This window comes from Prionailurus viverrinus, chromosome X, assembly GCF_022837055.1.
Source record: "Prionailurus viverrinus isolate Anna chromosome X, UM_Priviv_1.0, whole genome shotgun sequence".
NCBI lineage: Eukaryota > Metazoa > Chordata > Mammalia > Carnivora > Felidae > Prionailurus > Prionailurus viverrinus.
The window spans coordinates 47,892,674-47,912,587 of record NC_062579.1 but is presented as its reverse complement, the minus strand read 5'-3'; the positions used below and the strand labels follow the sequence as shown (position 1 = coordinate 47,912,587).

Sequence of the window (19,914 nt, the reverse complement as noted above, 5' to 3'; positions counted from 1 at the left end):
TCTCTCTGCCCCTCCCCTGTCCATGCTCTGTCTCTGTCTCAAAAATAAATAAACATTAAAAAAATTTAAAAAAGAAGGTGTTGATGCATCAGGTCCCATGATATTGTAGATTGATTATATACGTGGGGGGGGGGTGACACAAAAGGTTCCAATCACATTGAAGCTTTATCTGTTGTTGTAAACTAATCAATTGATCTAGAAAAAGTACAGCTTGTTGCAAGTCATATGATTGGCTCTCTATTCGGCTATCAATCAGCCGTTGGCTGTTACACAGCCTTTCTGAATCTTTGTACAAAGTGGGTGGTTTGTACAGTCTGATGCAGTGCAAAACTGGCTGTTGTTGCTGTAGCTGTAATAGCTATAATCCCAAGTAGAGTGGTTACCAGTAAAGCTACAAAAAACATGGGGTGCAGTGTAAGATACTTTTTAAATATTTCATCTATGAGATACATTTCAGGGGAATGTGGCCAAGACCGATCCATAATTACAGGCATCCAAATCCCATTACGTGCCTTAAGGATATATAAGATTTTTTTATACTGATTAAAATAAATAGTAGAATTAAGACAAGTATAAAAACAACAATTATGGCAAGTCAGAAGATTGTTATCAAGGGCCTAATGAGGCATGCCTAACATAAACAGAAAAGGAAGTCTGATACATGCTTGAATTTTATGAGTCTCATTTAATCTAAGAGAGATGGATAATTTATTTGAAGTATTCATTAAGTGGCCTTTCCACGTGGCCATGCCTAATAATCCAGTGCCAATTTTCCAAAGTTCTGAATGAACTGGCCAATCAGTTAAACGTGGGCTGGGGGAAGTCATCCCTCCTTCATGCCATACAATGGGTTCAGATGTTACATCTAAAATGATGTCGTCTTGATATTGAAGCCATCAGAGCTCTCTTTTGGAGTGTTTGATCTGAGCAGAGCCTACAGAGGCCCAGATAATGACGCTTCCTTTGGAAGTGTTAAGAAGAACTCTACCAACCTCTCCTCTACAGAGCTCCCAATTAACCCATTCCTCAAGATTTATAATCTTTCTTAATTGACATCAAGGCAATTTAGGAGGGTAATTGTATATAATTCATTGACTTCTCATGGAGACACCTGTAGTAAGTACAATATAGAGACATTAGTCCCATTGGGTATTTTTGCTATCCATGCCTGTGAATGAAATGTAACACAGTGTTCACCTGTTCCAAAGCATATAGGTGGCCCATCTGCACCTACAGAATATTAAGGGATTATTTTTCCTTCTTCTGGTTTAAATGGACCTCTATTATCATAAGGTCCAGGCAACGAGACTGAATCATTTACATAAACTGGGAAAGAGGGATCATCCCATGTAATTAATCTATTAAGAGGTGGATTTGGAATATAAGCCCAATATGTGTGATTCTCTTTAGTATTCATGGTTAAAGTAAGAACCGACATCATGGCAATAAACAGAGTAGTAGAAGTCTTAGGTGTTCCTCTTTTTTGGAGGATCTGTTCTGCTTCTAGAGTCATCTTCTTAATCTGTCCCCATGTTGGAGGTTTGGCTTTCATTGTTGTTTTTTTTTTTTTGGTTCTTCTTTTTATCTTTCATTCCAGGCTTAATTCTTCCGTATCTTTCTTCAGTGGTCAAAAATCGTCAACTCTTTCTTTTCACCCATCTGTTCATATCGTGCTTTTAATTGCCAGGCTGGGAGCCAGATATACCCGTTATCTGTGGACACAAGAGCAAATCCTTGACCCCACAATTTAACATACCCAGGGCACCATTGGTTATTATCATTTTTCCAAAATATTGGTTGTGAAAGGGGTCTGGTATTAGAGACTGTGTGATGTTTTTCAGCTGCGGTGAGCTCGTGTTCACCTCTTAAATCAAAAAAAATAAGTGTAAATAATGTTTTCATTAATTGATCCTTTGGATTCAAGGCCATATCCCCTGTTTTTGTTTTTGTCACATGGTTTTTAATGTACGATTAGCATGTTCAATAATAGCTTGACTACAGGAATGCCTGTAGTATGATGAATGCCCCATTTTTGGCAAAATATAAGAAGAGTGTGAGAAGCAAAAGCGGGGCCATTGTCAGTTTAAAGATTCTGGGGGAGTCCCATCATGGCAAATGCTTCTAAAAGGTGCTGAATAACATGGGCCGTTTCTTCTCCTGACAAAGGTGTAGCCCATATAAAACCAGAATATGTGTTTATTGATATATGTATATATGCAAGGCAACCAAATTGTGCAACATGAATAACATCCATTTGCCATAAATCATTAGGTTGTTGACCTCTGGGATTAACCCCCTAAGAGTACGGAGGAATAACAATGGGCCCACAAGTGGGGCAGTGTGATAATTTCTCTGGCTTGTTTAAGGGAAATAGAAAAGCATTTACTTAAGCCTTTAGCATTAAGATGAGTCATAATGTGAAAATCTTGTGCTGTAATAACAGGAGCTGCCAATAAGGAATCCGCTGTAGCGTTTCCTTCTGCCAAGCGGCCAGGGAGGCCAGAATGAGATCCTATGTGAGTAATGTATATAGGATGGGATTGGTGTTGGAGACAATGTTGGACTTGAAAAAATAAGTCAGACAATTCTGAGCCATCTGAATAAATATTAATGGTTTCCAAAATTTCTTTTAGTATGAAATTAATTGTCAAGTTGGTTTCCATATAACATCCAGTGCTCATCCCAACAGGTGCCCTCCTCAATGTCCATCACCCACTTTCCCCTCCCTCCCACCAGATTTTCAATCATTTGTTTAGAATAGGTTGAATCCGTTAAGATATTGATGGAGGAGGAAACATCCTTAAGTAATAGAAATATGGCAGCGAGTTCAGCCTTTTGTACTGAGGCATTTGGGGATTTTACACATTTAGAAGTAGGACCATAATATGCAGAATAACTGGATTTGTTGGCATCTGTAAAATAATTAGGTCCATTTACATGTACTGCTTGTACAATTCAAGGCATGATAAAGGAGGTGGTTTTGATAAATTCAATTAACTTGGATTTAGGATAATGGATGTCTATGTGACCTATATTATCTGGAACTCCAAGTTGCCCATGAAATGCATTGCTGATAGGCCATGGATATTTGTGCATGAGACAGAAGTACTATAATTGTCTCAGGGTCTTGGGCTGTTATTTCCTTAAGTCTCTCCCGACCCTTAAAAATCAACATTCCTATTTTGTCTAAATATGTAGGTAATTTTTTAAAGGCTTTGTTGGAAAGAAATATCCATTCTATGATTCCATTAGCCTTCCAAAGTACTCCTGTAGGAGAATGAGGTGATGGTAAAATTAACAAGGAAACAGGTAGCGAGGGGTCAACTTGAGTAAGCTGACTGGAAGCAATTTTTTGTTCATTCCATTGTAATTCTTGGGATGCTTCCAGAGTTAATTTTCTAGAGCTATTTAAATTGGAATTCCCTTTAAGTACATCAAAAAGATGAGTCAGTTGATAAGTAGGTATACCTAGAGTAGGACTTAACCAGTTAATGTCTCCTAATAACTTCTGGAAATCATTCAAAGTATGCAAGGTATCTCTACGAATTTGAACATTTTGAGGCATTATTGAATTTTGTACTAATTTTTGACCTAAATAGAATAAGGGATCTTCAAATTGAACTTTGTCTTCTGTAATAATGAGGCCATCTTCTGAGAGGGTTGCCTGAGCTGCTAAAAAGAGTGCATGTAAATCATGTCGTTCCAGTAACGCTAATAGGCTGTCATCCATGTAATGAATGATCTGAGCATGAGGAAACAGATAATAAATATCAGAGAGGGTCTGCAACAAAAAGCTGACAAAGAACAGGACTATTTAACATTCCTTGAGGTAAAACTTTCCATTGAAATCTGTTTTTGGGCTTCTCATGATTAATTACAGGAATGGAGAATGCAAATCTTTCTGAATCTTTAGGGTTTAAGGTAATGGAGAAAAAACAATCCTTAAGATCAATAATTATAATTTTCCAGTCTCGAGGGATAGCAGCAGGTGTCAGAAGGCAAGGCTGTAGAGCCCCCATAGATTGTTTGATTTTATTTATGGGTCGGAGATCAGTCAGCATTCTCCATTTTCCAGATTTCTTTTTTATGACAAAAACCGGAGAATTCCAGGGACTAGTTGAAGGTTCAATATGTCCCGCTTCTAATTGTTCAGAAACTAAAAATTTTAAAGCTGCCAGTTTTTCTTGAGAAAGCAGCCACTGCTCTATCCATATCAATAAGATATGGCTCATAAATGGCTCATCAATAAGCCATCTTAAAGGCAGCACACATTTTTTGTTCTCTGGCAGTGGCCACTAGGATAAATTTGGGTATCCTAGACTTGTGGCTTTATGTTTGGGGAAAATATTGAGGGGTGTTTTAATGCCTTGTTGATTTATATATAATCCCTTCAGTGGGTCATATCCCATGGCACACATTATATTTTTACTTTGAGTAAATACAGATGGGAGGGGCGCCTGGGTGGCGCAGTCAGTTAAGCGTCCGACTTCAGCCAGGTCACGATCTCGCGGTCCGTGAGTTCGAGCCCCGCGTCAGGATCTGGGCTGATGGCTCAGGGCCTGGAGACTGTTTCCGATTCTGTGTCTCCCTCTCTCTCTGCCCCTCCCCCGTTCATGCTCTGTCTCTCTCTGTCCCAAAAATAAATAAAAAAACGTTGAAAAAAAATACAGATGGGATATTAATATATGCACCCCATTGTTGAAGTATATCTCTATCCTACAGATTAATGGCAATGTTAACCACATAGGGTTTAAGAGTTGCTATCTGATCCTCGGGTCCTTCACATCTCATAATCTGTTGACTCTTTCTATTCCCCCTAAGGAGCCAAGTCCTGTAAAAATTACAGGTACATTTTCAACAGGCCAAGATGAAGGCCAAAACTTTTCAGATATGATGGTAACGTCAGCTCCAGTGTCTCCTAATCCTATAAAAGGTTTATTATTAATTTTAAGATGTATTTTGGAGTGAAAATCTTTCAAAAATGTTTGCCAATATAATTGTTTTCCGGTACTGCAAAAACCTCCAGTTCTGATAACAGGATTGCTTTGGCCCTCTATATAAAGAAGAAAAAGTAATTGAGCAATTTTATCTCCTGGTTGAATATTATAAGGGTTATCGGCCGATATCATAACTTGAATTTCATTTTCCTAATCACAGTCAATAACACCAGGATGCACATGAATACCTTTAAGTGTAAGACTACTCTGCCCAAAAATAAGGCCTACTGTGCCTTTTCCAAAGGCCCATAAATTCCTGTTCTAACTTTAACGACACCTAAAGAAGGCTGGGTCTATAGCAGGGAGATCTAAGGCAGGACTCCCAGTTGTTGCATGACAGAGGTCTGTGACCTGTCGATGTTGTGGTGTTGAGACCCATTGCTGGCTGGATAAAAGCTCATTTTGTTTGTTGGGCCCTGAGCTAGGCCCTGTGAGAAGTTTCCCTGATTTTGATCAATATTAAGAGATGGAAGAGGATGCCCATCTTTGTGATATTTGGAATGGCACTGATTGGCCCAATGATATCCTTTTTTACAACGAGGGCATAAAACAGTTGGAGACATTAATTTAGATAGATTATCAGTACTGGTATTATTAACATTATGCTTGTTTTTTTTTTAATTTGTCCTTTATTTTTCAACAGTCTTTTTTCATATGGCCAATTTTTCCACAACCAAACCATTTGGTGTTAGTTTTAAAAGGGCCTGTCTGTCTTATAGTGGCAGCAAAGGGGTTCATATTGTAAAGTGGGGTACCAGTATCAACACATGCTTTCACATAGTCAGCCATGGACCCAGCAGCCACTCTTATAGGATGAAGAGCTGGCTGGCATTCTGAATTAGCATTACATAAGCCACAATAGGAACCAACAAATCTCTTAGGCCTGCCTGAGGAATTGTTTTAGCCAAAACATCTCTTGATCTTGCTACAAAGTCAACATAAGGTTCAGTATTTCCCTGTTTAACATTTACAAATGAGGGGGTAAGTTCCCCTAGAGTAGCTGTACTTTGCCAAGCCATCTTACAGCAATTCTGTACTTGTTGTATTGCTTGATCACTCATACCACATTGATATCTTAGTTGAGAATATTCTCCTTGTCCAAAAAGTTGTTCCTTGTCAATAGGAATATTATCATGAATGTTTCTTTCCTCTTGAATCTTAGTCTGATCTTCCCACCAAGTCATAAATCATAAATATTCAGCACGGGATAAAACAGTTCTAGCCAACATTTCCCAATCTTTAGGAATCAAGCGTTTGGTATCAGAAAATGCTGAAAGTAAGCCCTGCATATAAAGAGAGTTAGTGCCGTATTGGACACAAGCCATTTTAAGATCTTTCAAAATTTTTACAGGGATCTGAGAGTATTATAGCATTATAGTTTCCATTAGGATATTGTGCATTTGGTGGAAAAGCATTCAGAGTAACCGGAAATATTTCTGGTACCGGTTGTATCAATTCTAAATCTCCTTCCTCCTTAGCCTTTATCAACCCTCACATCAGAGGTGTAATTATAGGGCCCCCATATCCCTTGGAAGGAACTATTATGTGAGGCTGATCATTAGAAAAAGGATTGGAAGTGACTGGATAGGCAGTCTTTCGTTTAACATGAGTAGGAATTTTTGTATTTTTAGGTAAAGGAGCTGGGGGGTATACTTTATTATAAGGGGAGGCACTATCCTCCAAGTTATCATTTGTGGGTGGTGGCAGAGGCCATTCTGGTAAAGTATCTTCCTCAGGCGCTATAGCTTTGATTTCTTCAGAGGAAGACTCATCCTCAAAACTATCAGATGTAAAATCTGACTCATCTTCTTCTTCTTGATGAGTTTTTAATTTAGGTGAACTTATATTTTGTTCTGAGTCGGACTGTAAAGGCTGTAAAGCCATCTCAAAGAGCATAAAGACCAAACTTTTAAAGAAATGATATCTCCATTTTGATGAGCACGTCTAAGCGATTTCATAATTAATCTCCATTGTTTAAGGTGTAAAAGATTTTTTCCAGAATGGTTAAACCAATAGCAATGTTTTTTAACCAAGTACCAGAACTCATCAAAAGTTCCTCTTTTCACTTTTACTCCAGAACTTCGCAATAAAGTACGAAGTAGAGTAAGCTTCATGATCATGAGACAGTGAGTTTCCCATACTTCACTCTCCCAGAGCCGGGACTTACCTGTCCTACAGCTCCGCTTTAATCCTCTGCGACTGTAAACCAAAGTAGTCTGGAAGACTGCCTTAACCTGCTGACTAGGCCAATTGTTGCAGGGAATATAGCTGGAGTCACAAAAGATGAGTCCGCAAAGCTCAGTTAAGTGAAGGTCCTCATACTCGAGTCAGAATGAGGCCCAACTCCAGAATGAAGCTTCTTTTTATTACGATAATTGCTAAAGACTATGTGCATAAAGTCAACTGAGTGTGTTAATCGATCTAATTGTTTTGCTTTTCAAGGTTGAATTTCGAGTTCACTGGTTTCTCTAGCTATAATAAGGGTCAAGTGTGAAGGAGGATCCAGCCCTGGGCAATGTTAATGGCTCTAGGGTTCCTTACAAGCTGCAGCCACATTCAGCTGTGTAAAAATGTCCTAAGGCCTTGTACCTTCTCCAGCCCTTTCCTTTTGAAGTCTTTTCCTTTATTGCTTCCCTCCTGCAACTCCCACACAAAGATCCCACTAAAAAGAAGAACTATACACCAATTTCCCTGTTGAATATAGATGCAAAAATCCTCAACAAGATATTAGCCAACTTGGATCCAACCATACATTAAAAAAATTATTAGCCCTAAGTAAGTACAAAAAGATCAAGATCATACCGTGCATATTTTCAGACCATAATGCTATGAAACTTGAAATCAACCACAAGAAAAAATTTGGAAAGGTAACAAATACTTGGAGACTGAAGAACATCCTACTAAAGAATGAATGGGCTAAACAAGCAGTTAAAGAGGAAATTAAAAAGTGCATGGAAGTCAATGAAAATGATAACACCACAACCCAAAACCTTTGGGATGCAGCAAAGGCGTCCATAAGAAGACACTATATAGCAGTCCAGGCCTTTCTAAAGAGGAAAGAAAGATCTCAGATACACCACCTAACGTTGCGCCTTAAGGAGCTAGGAAAAGAACAGCAAACAAAACCCAAAACCAGCAGAAGACAGGAAATAAATATTAGAACAGAACTTAATTCCATTAAAACCAAAATAACTGTAGAACAGTTCAATGAAACCAAAAGCTGGTTCTTTCAAAGAATTAACAAAACTGATAAGCTACTAGCCAGTTTGATCAAAAAGAAAAAAAAAGGAAAAGACCCAAATAAATAAAATCAAGAATGTAAGAGGAGAGGTCACAACCAACACAACAGGAAAAAAAAAAACAATAAACAGGGAATATTACGAGCAAGAATATGCCAATAAAAATGGGTAATCTGGAAGAAATGGAAAAATTCCTAGAAATGTATACACTATCAAAACTGAAACAGGAAGAAATATAAAAATTGAACAGACCCATAACCAGTAAGGAAATCAAATTAGTAATCAAAAATCTGCCAAAAAACAAGAGTCCAGGGCAAGATGGCTTTCCAGGGGAATTTTACCAAACATTTCTGGAAGAGTTCACACCTATTCTCTTGAAGCTGTTCCAAAAAAAATAGAAATGGAAGGAAAACTTCCAAACTGTTTCTATGAAGCCAGCATTACCTTGATTCTAAAACCAGACAGAGACCACTGTAAAAAGGAGAACTTTAGACCAATTTTCCTGATGAACATGGATGCAAAAATCTTCAACAAGACATTAGCCAACAGGATCCAACAATACATTAAAAAAATTATTCACCACAACCACGTGGGATTTGTACCTGGGATGCAGGGCTGGTTCAATATCCACAAAACAATTAACGTGATTCATCACATCAATAAAAGAAAGGACAAGAACCATATGATGCTCTCAAAAGATGCAGAGAAAGCATTTGACAAAATACAGCATCCTTTTTGATAAAAACCCTCAAGAAAGTATGGATAGAAGGAGCATACCTGCAGATCATAAAAGCCATATATGAATGACCCAACACTAATATTATCCTCAATGGGGAAAAACTGACATCTTTCCCCCTAAGGTCAGGAACAAGACAGGGATGTCCATTCTTGCCACTGTTATTCAACATAGTATTGGAAGACTTAGCCTCTGTAATCAGACAACACAAAGAAATAAAAGGAATCCAAATCAGCCTGGAGGAGGTCAAACTTTCACTCTTCACACATGACATGATACTCTACATGGAAAACCCAAAAGATTCCACAAAAAAACTGCTAGAACTGATTCATGAATTCAGTAAAATGGCAGGGTATAAAAATCAATGCGCAGAAATCTGTTGAATTTCTATAACAATGAATCAATAGAAAGAGAAATCAAGGAATCGATCCCATTTACAATTGCACCAAAAACCATAAAATACCTAGGAATAAATCTTACCAAAGAGGTGAAAAACCATACACTGAAAATGATAGAAAGCTTATGAAAGAAATTGAAGAAGACACACACAAAAAGGGGAAAATATTCCATGCTCCTGGATAGGAAGAACAAATATCGTTAAAATGTCAATACTACACAAAGCAATCTACATATTCAATGCAATCCCTATCAAAATAACACAAGCATTCTTCACAGACCTAGAACAAATAATCTTAAAATGTGTATGGAGCCAGAAAAGTCCCAGAATAGCCAAAGCAATCTTGAAAAAGAAAACCAAAGCAGGAGGCATCACAATCGCAGACTTCAAGCTATACTACAAAGCTGTAATCATCAAGACAGCATGGTACTGGCACAAGAACAGATACTCAGATCAATGGAACAGAATAGAGAACCCAGAAATGGGCACAAAAACGTATGGCCAACTAATATTTGACAAAGCAAGAAAGAATATCCAATGGAATAAAGACAGTCTCTTCAGCAAGTGGTGCTGGGAAAACTGGAAAGGGACATGCAGAAGAATGAACCTGGACCACTTTCTTACACCATACACAAAAATGAACTCAAACTGGATTAAAGACCTAAATGTAAGACAGGAAGCCATCAAAATCCTCAAGGAGAAAGCAGGCAAATACCTCTTTGATCATGGCCACAGCAAGTTCTTACTCAATACGTCTCCAGAAGCAAGGGAAACAAAAACAAAAACGAACTACTGGGACCTCATCAAAATAAAAAGCTTCTGCACAGCGAAGGAAGCAATCAGCAAAACTAAAAGGCAATTGACAGAATGGGGGAAGACATTTGCAAATGACATGTAGTCTTTCTTTCCAATATTGATGTGTTTTATTTTTTTATTGCACAATTTCCTTGGTTAATACCTCAGTACAATGGTAAATAAGCATGGTGAGAGTGGACATAATTGTCTTGTTTTTGATCTTATAAGAAAAGCTTTCAGTCTTTTACCATTAAGTACAATGTTTGCTGTATGTGTTTTTTTTTTAATGTTTTCTTATTTTTCAGAAAGAGTGTGAGCAGGGGAAGGACAGGGAGAGGGGGAGAGAGGTTCTGAAGTGGGCTTTTCTCTGACAGCAGCAAAACCCATGTGCGGCTCAAACTTGAACTGTGAGATCATAACCTGAGTTTAAGTCAGATGCTCAACTGATTGAGACACCTAGGTGCCCCATGTGTGTTTTATATAAATACTTTTATCAGGCTGAGAAAATTGCCTCTATTCCTAGTTTGCTTAATGTTTTTTTGGTTTTTTTTTATAATTAAAGAGTGTTGGATTACATCAAGTGCATTTTCTGTGTCTTTTCTATTAATAGAGTGTATTGCATTGATTCATTTCTCGTATGTTGAATCAATCCTGCATTCCTGGGATAAACCCTAATGGTCATGGTACATAATCTTTTTAATATGCTTCTGGATTTTATATGCTTGTATTTTATTAAGTAGTTTTACATTTATATTCATAATGCATAGTGTTTTTTTGTTTGTTTGTTTTCTTTTCTTTTGATGTCTTTATCTGCTTTTGTATCAGGGTAATACTGGTCTCATATATGAAGTTGGGAAGAGTTACCTTCCTAGTTTTAGAAAGAATTGGTGAAGAATAGGCATTAATTTTTCTTTAAACCTTTTGTAGAATTCATCATTGAAGCCATCTGGGCCTAACCTTTACTTTGTGGGAAGGTATTGAATTAGAGATCCAATCTTTTTACTTGTTAAATTTCTACCTATTCGAGTTTTCTATCTCTTCTTTTGTCAGTTTTAATAGTTTGTAAATTTCTAGGAATTTCTCTTACATCTTAACTAATTCATTGTCTTACAGTTATTCATAGTATTCCCTTAGAATTATTTTTATTTCTACAAAGTTAGTAGTAAGGTCCTCTTTTTATTAAATATATTAAATATTTTAACAATTTGAGTTTTCTTTCTTTTTCCCAGGTTGGTCTAGCCAAAGGTTTGTCAATTTTGTTGATTTTCTTTAATAACCAAATTTTGGGTTTGTTGATTTTCTCTATTAATTTCCACTTACTATTTCATTTATTTCTGCTAAGTACTTTCTTCCTTCTCTTTGTTCTCTGTTTAATTTGCTTTTCTCTTTCTAGTTTTCATTTTAAGGTGGAAGATTAGATTATTAGCTTGAGAGCTTCCTTATTTTCTGAAGTAGGTATTTATAGTTATTAATTTTTCTTTGAGTACTACTTTCACTGCCTCCAATAAGTTTCAATATGTTGTGTTTTAATTTTTGATCATCTCAAAGTATTTTCTTATTTCCTGATAAGTTTCTTTTGACCCACTGGTTAATTGGGAATGTGTCATTTAATTTCCACATATTTGTGAATTTCTCTAATTTTCTTCTGTTAATTATTTCTAATTTAATTTCATTGTGGTTGGAGAAAATAGTTTGTATTGTTTTAGTTGTTTCAAATTTACTGAGCCTGAATTTGTGGCCTAACATATGGTCTGTTCTGGATAATGTTCCATATGCACTTCAGAAGCGCATATATTCTGCTGTTGTGTGGAGTGCACTGTATATGTCAGTTAGAGCCATTTAGTTAACAGTCTTGTTCAAGAAGTGTTGTTCAAATCTTAAATTTTCTTCTGATCTTTCATCTAATTTTTCTATCCATAATTGAAACTACAGTATTGAAGCCTCAAACTATTATTGTTGAATTGTTTATTTCTCTCTAAAATTCTGTCAGTTTTTGCTTCTTGTATTTTGGGGCTGTTTTATTAGAAGTAGTTATGTTTATAATTGTAATGTTTTCTTGATGGATTGACTCTTAAAATTATAAAATGTCTTTCTTTATCTCTAATAACAGTTTTTGTCTTTAAGTCTATTTTGTTGAATACTTGTATAGCTACTCCAGCTGTATTTTAGTTACTGTTTGCATGGTATATCTTTTTCCATACTTTCAAAACATTTATGTGTTTGAATCCTACATATACATACAATACAGTTAGATTGTTTTATTTTTTAATGTAAGTTGTCTTTTTAAATTTTGTTGTGGTTTGAGTACAGTTGACAAACAATGTTACATTAGTTTCAGATGTACAACATAGTGATGTAACATCTCTATATGTTATGCTATGCTAACAACAAGTGTAGCTACTACTTGTCACCATACAATGCTATTACAATATCATTGACTATATTCCCTATGTCGTGCCTTTTATTCCCATGACTTATTCATTCCATAATTGGAAGCCTGTATCTCTTACTCCCCTTCATGCATTTTCCCCTTCCCTTAACCCCCATTCCCTCTGGCAAGCATCAGTTTGTTTTCTGTATGTATAGGTATGATTATGCTTTTTGTTTATTTGTTTATGTGTTTTGTTTTTTTAGAGTCCACATAATTATGTTTTCCTATCCACACTACCAGTCTTTGCCTTTAAATGTGATAATTTAATCTATTCATATTTAATGTAATTGTTTACAAAACAATGTGTCTGCCCTTTTGTTATTTGTTTTATATATATCCTGTTATTATTTCATTTTTCAATTTCCCCTCCTTTATGCTATTACTGTAAAAGATTACATCTTTATGCATTATAATCACATTAACATTATTGCTTTATGTAGTTGTCTTTTAAATCAGATAGAAAAAAATGAGTTACAAACAAAAAATACACTTATACTTTCTTTATATTTACTTATGTAGTTATATTTTTTGATGTTTTATTTCTTCATGTTGATCCAAGTTACTATCTAGTGTCCTTTTATTTCCAATTGAAGACTACCCATAGGATTCTTCATACGACAAATCTGCTGGTGACAAACTCTCCCAGTTATTGCTAATCTTGGAATACTTTAATTTCTTCTTTGTTGTTAAACTGCAGTTTTGCTAAATATATAATTCTTGATTGAAATTCATTTTTTAGTACTTTGAATATTATCTCACTGTCTTATGGCTTCCATTGTTTCCATTGAGAAATCAGCCATAAATCTTTTTTTTTTTACATAAATTCATGTTATTTTTTAAAATTTATTTCTTTAAATTCAAATTAGTTGACATACAGTGTAGTACTGGTTTCAGGAGTAGAACCCTGTGATTCATCACTTACACATAACAGCCAGTGATCATCACAACTAGTGCCCTCCTTAATACCCATCACACATTTAGCCCATCTTCCCACCCACCGCCCCTCCATCAATCCTTAGTTTGTTCTCTGTATTTAAGAGTTTCCCATGGTTTGCCTTCCTCACTGGTTTTATTTTATGTTTCCCTCCCTTCCTCTATGTTCATTTCTTTCGTTTCTTAAACTTTACATATGAGTGAAAATTTAGAATTTCATATATGATGACTTCCTTCTCTCTTGTTTCATTGGCTTTGGCTTTTGATTATGTGTCTAATTATAGATTTTTTTTTCAAAATTTTTTTTTCCTACTGGGGTTCATTGAGCTTCTTATATTTGAAGAATAATGCTTTTCATCAAATTGAGATTTTTAAAGTTATTTTAAAAATAATATTCCATCTGTAATTTTCCATTCTCTCTTTTTAGGACTTTCATTATGTGTACATTGGTACACTTGATGGTGTCCCACATGTCTCTGAGGGACTGCTCACTTTTCCTCATTCATTCTATTTTCTGTTTTTGTGGCTAATTTCAATTGTCATCTTTTCAAGTTTAATGATTTTTTTGCCACGTTAATTAACTCTAGTAAAATTTTCTCCCAATGATTTTTTCTTTTGGTTATTGTAAATTTCAACTGAAGCATTTGTAGATGGCTCCTGTTTTATTATTTATGTCTCTTTTGATATTCTCTATTTGGTTTGAATCAGTTTCATTCTTTTAGGTCTTCAGACATGAAATTTTTAATTTTTGAACAGATTTAAAATAATTTATTTAAAATCTTGGTTTAGCAAGTCTAATACCTATACTATGTCAGAAACAGTTTCTATTCATTGAGTTTTTACCTGTTTATGAGCTGTACTTTCTAATTTTTTTTAATATCTCATATTTTTGTTGAAAACTGTTTTTTAAACAGTTTTTTATATTTTTATATTTTAAACAATATAATGTAGCAATTCTGGAAGGCTGATTCTCTCTCTCTTTCTCCAGGACTAAATGTTGGCATTGCTTGTTGTCTTAGATACTGTTTATTTGTTTAGTGACTTTACTGAACTAATTCAGCATAGTCTTTTGTATTCTTTATCATGGATGGCCAACAAAGTCTCTACTAGTTTAGCTTGATAGTTAGCAAATGATTGGATAGAGAATTCCTTAAATACCTAAGACAAACAAATGTCCCTCTCTTTTCTAAAGAGCTCTGTTGCCTGTAGACATATGTCCTTAACACTCACCCAGGAAGCTTATAACTGCCATAACCTTCACTCCCTGCTTATGCAGAGCCCCAAGGCTAGCCAGAGGTAAGGATTTATGACCTTCTCATGTCTTTCCTGAACATGAACACAGCACTATGCTTGGCAAGTGCATTCCTTCTAGATTCTTAGGAATGTGTCAGAGATTTTCATAGCCCCTATTGACATTTAATTCTTCAGTTTTTCCTTTTAAACTTTTTGGTCAGTCTCTTGTTTCCCTCAACTGTTATCCATTGCTTCAAGCAGATGTATGACACATATACCCTTTTCCCAAGGGAGAATTTTAGCATGGAGAAATCAATAAAGACAAGCGTTTTGAGTCAGAGAACTGACACACATGTCAAATAATGACAGTTGCTTGGAAACTAAACTGTTCTGCTAACTCAAGGCTACTAATGGCCTGAGGAGGAGTAATGTTTTTAGAAAAAGTTAAAATGCCACACAATTGCTGTTATTAACAACATTTAGCTGTTTTTATCCTAAAAATGCTCCCTGGATTGATGCAAACCTCTAGCTATTTATTTTTTATTTTGGAAAACAGTTGATTTTTGTTTGTTTGTTTGTTTGTTTGTAAAAAAAAGTTGATTTTTAAAAACTTTGCCAGTTATTTTATTGATTTTGTAGAGAAGTAAATACCCAGAAGTCATAACTGTACCATTTCCACTGACATCACCCATAGCCACCTTCTTTGTAATACTTCCTAAATCTCTCTCAAGAAAATTAATAGCTAAATTTCATAAGTTATTAAAAGCAAAATATGTCTTTTTAATCAATGTTGAAAGATGCTCAGGACTATATCTACACATTTATTAGAGGCCTATGAATCCTGGCTTAAGCTTGCCTTAGAAAGATGTAAAGGATGACCAGGTAACACCCAACTTTTCAGCATCATATGAAAAGTGTTGAGACAGGTCCAGGTATGGACCTGACTGACCTTTACTTACTTTCTCCTACTTATCTTTCTTTATTACTTACTAATTTCTCCAGAGCATTCAACTGTTCACTCAAGGGTACCAGAGCCCTTGACTGGTCTCCCTTTTCCTTGCAGACTCTTCCAAGTCACTCAAGACTAAGACTGAGACACCTACAACAATGCAATCTCCCTTGAAAGGTGAGTTTTACTATGGTTCTGTGGGTGCAATAGAGGTCTGAAATGATGTCATGGAAACCAAAGAAGAAGGTTCAATGCCATTATATTTGTAATAAGAGGTTACTGGGTTCCTCAGAGAAAACATAGCAATAACAGAATGGAAATAAAAGAAATGGAGAAATGATTAAAATGTTGTGAAGATGTGGAATAATGAATATGTATATTCTTCTTTGTGAGAACATCTGAGGCAAAAGTAAGAAAAGAGAGTACTCATGTTGGAAAAGAGAAAACTCTGACTTCTGTTTTGCTCCTAATCTGACTTTCTGTGGGACTTTGGATATGTTGCCCACCCTCCATGGGCCTCTTCCCACCACCACAGTAAGAAACTAAGATACATCATCTCATAGTACCAGTGGTCAATTCCTTTCCAGGAATTCTGGAAAGCTCAGAATAAATTCCCAGTGAAGGTACCCAAACTTTTCAGCCACCCTTTGCCTCATAGTTCTTGGATGGAAGAGAGGCCTCTGATCCTAATACCTTGTTCTTATAGCAACATCTACAGTGACCTCATTTTGGAAGTGGACCACTGAAGTGGATGGCTACTCTGGGGACACCAGTGCTGAACCAGGTAAGGAAATGGACAGGACTTCTATCCTTCCTTCTTGGCTCTGAACTTTGCAACTGAAACTTTTCATAATACACTATTCTGTGGAATTCAACTCTTCAAACGAATGCTGCACAATGGTCAAAGGCCCTGGAGATGAGCTTAATGGTTGGGATGGGGAGGGACAGATGCAGATTCAGTAATGAGTCAGAGTGTGGTTAAGTGGTAGTTGTGTTTTTAGCTGGTTTACTGTTGTCATAGTAATACACCTCCCAAACACTCTAAGCAAGAATAGGAATTGGACTATGACCTCAGCCAGCTCTCTTAGGGATATAGGTATTGGATCATATAAGGATAATGTGAGGGCCTCGTTACTTGAGCTCTTAACCAGGGCTCACCAAGAAGCTTATAGCTGATTTCTGAGTTCTCGAGAGTTTCAAGGATCCCTAAGTCATGGTATCAAAGATCCAAACCCCGAAGAGAAGCTTGTTTTCCCTGGAACTTAGTCAGCTTGTTTGCACTGGTATGCCTGCATTGATTGTTAAAATAATGAAATATAGGGGTGCCTGGGTGGCTCAGTCAGTTAAGCGTCTGACTTCACCTCAGATCATGATCTCATGGTCCGTGGTTTCATGCCCCGCATCCGGCTTTGTGCTGACAGCTCAGAGCCTGGAGCTTGCTTCAGATTCTGTGTCTCTGTATCTCTCTGTCCTTCCCCTGCTTTCTCTTTCTCTCTTTCTCTCTCAAAAAGAAATCAGTGATAATTTTTTTCAAAAAATAATGAAATGCGTTCATACTACTTGATAATTAGCTACTTCCCTTAATAATCAAGATCCCCATTATCAGCAGAGCTGCCCTCACTTATCCCTTAGAACTCTCCAGACCACACATTGTCCTGCAACAAAAGTGTGTAGTAGAGACCCCAAGTTTATAGTAAACATCTATTTCGATTAGCTGATGCTAAATAGTGATGACTGTCACTATTGGTCTCATTCTCTGATTGTATACCGTTAATGGTGGACTTCTTAATGCCCATGTACTTCTCCCCTTTTGGCTGCACAACATTTTATCTTTAGGCATAGCCCAAAGCTGTTTTGTGGGCTACTTTTGAATTGCCACCTTTGGTTTGAAGGTTTCCATATTGCATGGCTTTTGCAGGGCAACATCCAATAAGACAAGGGAGATGAGAAGATAATTTTTGGAGAGTTATTTTGATAAAATGAGAAGATAACCCCAAGGGAATGGAAATTTTCAGATATTGGGTGTGTGCATTGCATCCTCTATCAAGTTTTGTTCTTGTTGTTGTTTGTTTGTTTTTGTTTTTGTTTTTACTACTTGATTCCCTCCAAGGGAGAGTCTTCCTTCAATCTCTAACGGTTTATAGCTTGGGTTCTCTTATTCCATCCTAAAGCATCAGAATACACATTCTTCTCAAGTGCACATGGAACATTCTCCAAAGTAGATCACATACTAGATCACAAACCAGGCCTCAACAAGAACAAAAAGACTGAGATCACACCATGCATATTTTCTGATGACAGCACTATGAAACTTGAAGTTAACCACAAGAAAAAATTGGAAAAACTGCAAATACATGGAGATTAAACAACATGCTACTGTAGAATGAATAGGTTAAGAAAGAAATCAAGGAAGAAATTTTTTAAATACATGGAAACAAATGAAAATGAAAACACAATGGTCTAAAACTTTTGGGATGCAGCAAAGGTGATGATAAGAGGGAAGTATATAGAAATACAGGCCTGCCTCAAGAAGCAAGAAAAATCTAAAACAACCTAACCTTACACCTAAAGGAGCTAGAAAAATAACAACAATGAAGCCTAAAACCAGAAGGAGTAGGGAAATAATAAAAATTAGAGCAGAAATACATGATATAGAAACCAAAACAACCAAACAAAAACAGTAGAACAGATCAATGAAACCAGGAGATGGTTCCTTGAAAGAATTAATAAAATTGATAAACCTCTAGCCATACTTATTAAAAAGAAGACAGAAAGGACCCAAATAAATAAAATCACAAATGAAAGAGGAGAGATAACAACAAACACCACAAAAATAAAATTATAGGAGAATATTATGAAAAATTGCATGTTAACAAATTGAACAATCTGGAAGAAATGGAGAATCAAAAAATCAAAGAAATACAGCTTGGATTCTCTCAGCTTCAATCACAGTTCTGGGGACCACAAATACTAGATGTTTTTATTTTATTTTTTAATTCAAGTATAATGAACACACAGTGTTATATTAGTTTCAAGTATAAAATGTAATGATTCAATAATTCTATACACTGCTGAGCACTCATCATGATAAGTGTACTCCTAATCCCCTTCACTTATTTTACCCATCCCTCCACCCACCTCCCCTATGACAATCACCAGTTTGTTCTCTATATTTGAGTGTTTTTGTTGTTTCTTATTCTATTTGTTTCATTTCTTACTTAAATTCCACGTATGAGTAAAGTTATGTGTTATTTGTCTGTCTCTGACTTACTTATTTCACTTAGCATTATATCTTCTAGATCTATTTTATTCAAATGACAAGATAGTACTTTTTATAGGTGAGTAATATTACAGAGAGAGAGCACAAGTGGGGGAAGGACAGAGAGAGAGGGTGAGAGAGAATCCCAAGCAGACTCCATGCTATCAGCACAGAGCATAATACGTGCTTGATCATATGAACCATGAGATCATGACCTGAGCTGAAATCAAGAGTCAGATGCTTAACCAACTCAGCCATCCAATGCCCAATATTCCAGATTTATAACACAAAATATTTTAGGGTCTGGTAAAAATAAAGCCAGTTGTAATCCTAAGGATAATTGAGTTTCTTTCTCTACCCCTCTCTATCCACTGACCTCACCCCTTAGATTCAGAATATTGTAGCTATAAGTGCATTAGACATTATATAATCTTTTCACTAAACTTACAGGGAAACTAATACATACTCAATAATTTGATTAAAGTCACTATAATTTATTTTTCTAAGATGTCTATAAAAATAAGTGCCTCAAACTTAGTGCCTTAAAATAACACAAATCTATTATCATACACTTCTGGTGATCAGACGTTTGACACATTGAGCTAAGATCAAGGTATCAGAAGGGCTGTGTTTTTTTCTGGAGGTTTTGGGGGAAAATTAGTTTCTTTTTTTTTTTCTAGCTTCTAGAAGCTGCTCACATTCTTTGGATCTTGATCTCCTTCCACCATTTTCAAAACTAGCAATGCAACATCCTCAAGTCTCTCTCTAATTCTGACCTCTTTTGCTTCCTCAACTTTTTAAAAATTTATTTATTTATTTTGAGGGAGAGAGAGAACATGAGCAGAGTAGGGGCAGAGAGAGGGGAAAGGAAGAGAATCCCAGGTTGTCTCTGCAGTATCAGCGCAGAGCCTGATGTGGGGCTTGAACTCACTAACTGTAAGATCA

At 36.1% G+C, this 19,914-nt stretch overlaps 1 protein-coding gene across 3 annotated transcripts in view; it reads left to right on the top strand.

The window, feature by feature from the left end:
- VSIG4 (V-set and immunoglobulin domain containing 4) overlaps window positions 1-19,914 on the top strand; it is a 139,047-nt gene that overhangs the window by 20,501 nt on the left and 98,632 nt on the right. For all 3 annotated transcript variants that reach the window (XM_047844603.1, XM_047844602.1, XM_047844601.1), the window contains exons 4-5: window positions 15,825-15,887; window positions 16,417-16,494. In XM_047844603.1, coding sequence (XP_047700559.1) covers window positions 15,825-15,887; window positions 16,417-16,494 — 141 coding nt within the window. The remainder of the gene's footprint in view (window positions 1-15,824; window positions 15,888-16,416; window positions 16,495-19,914) is intronic.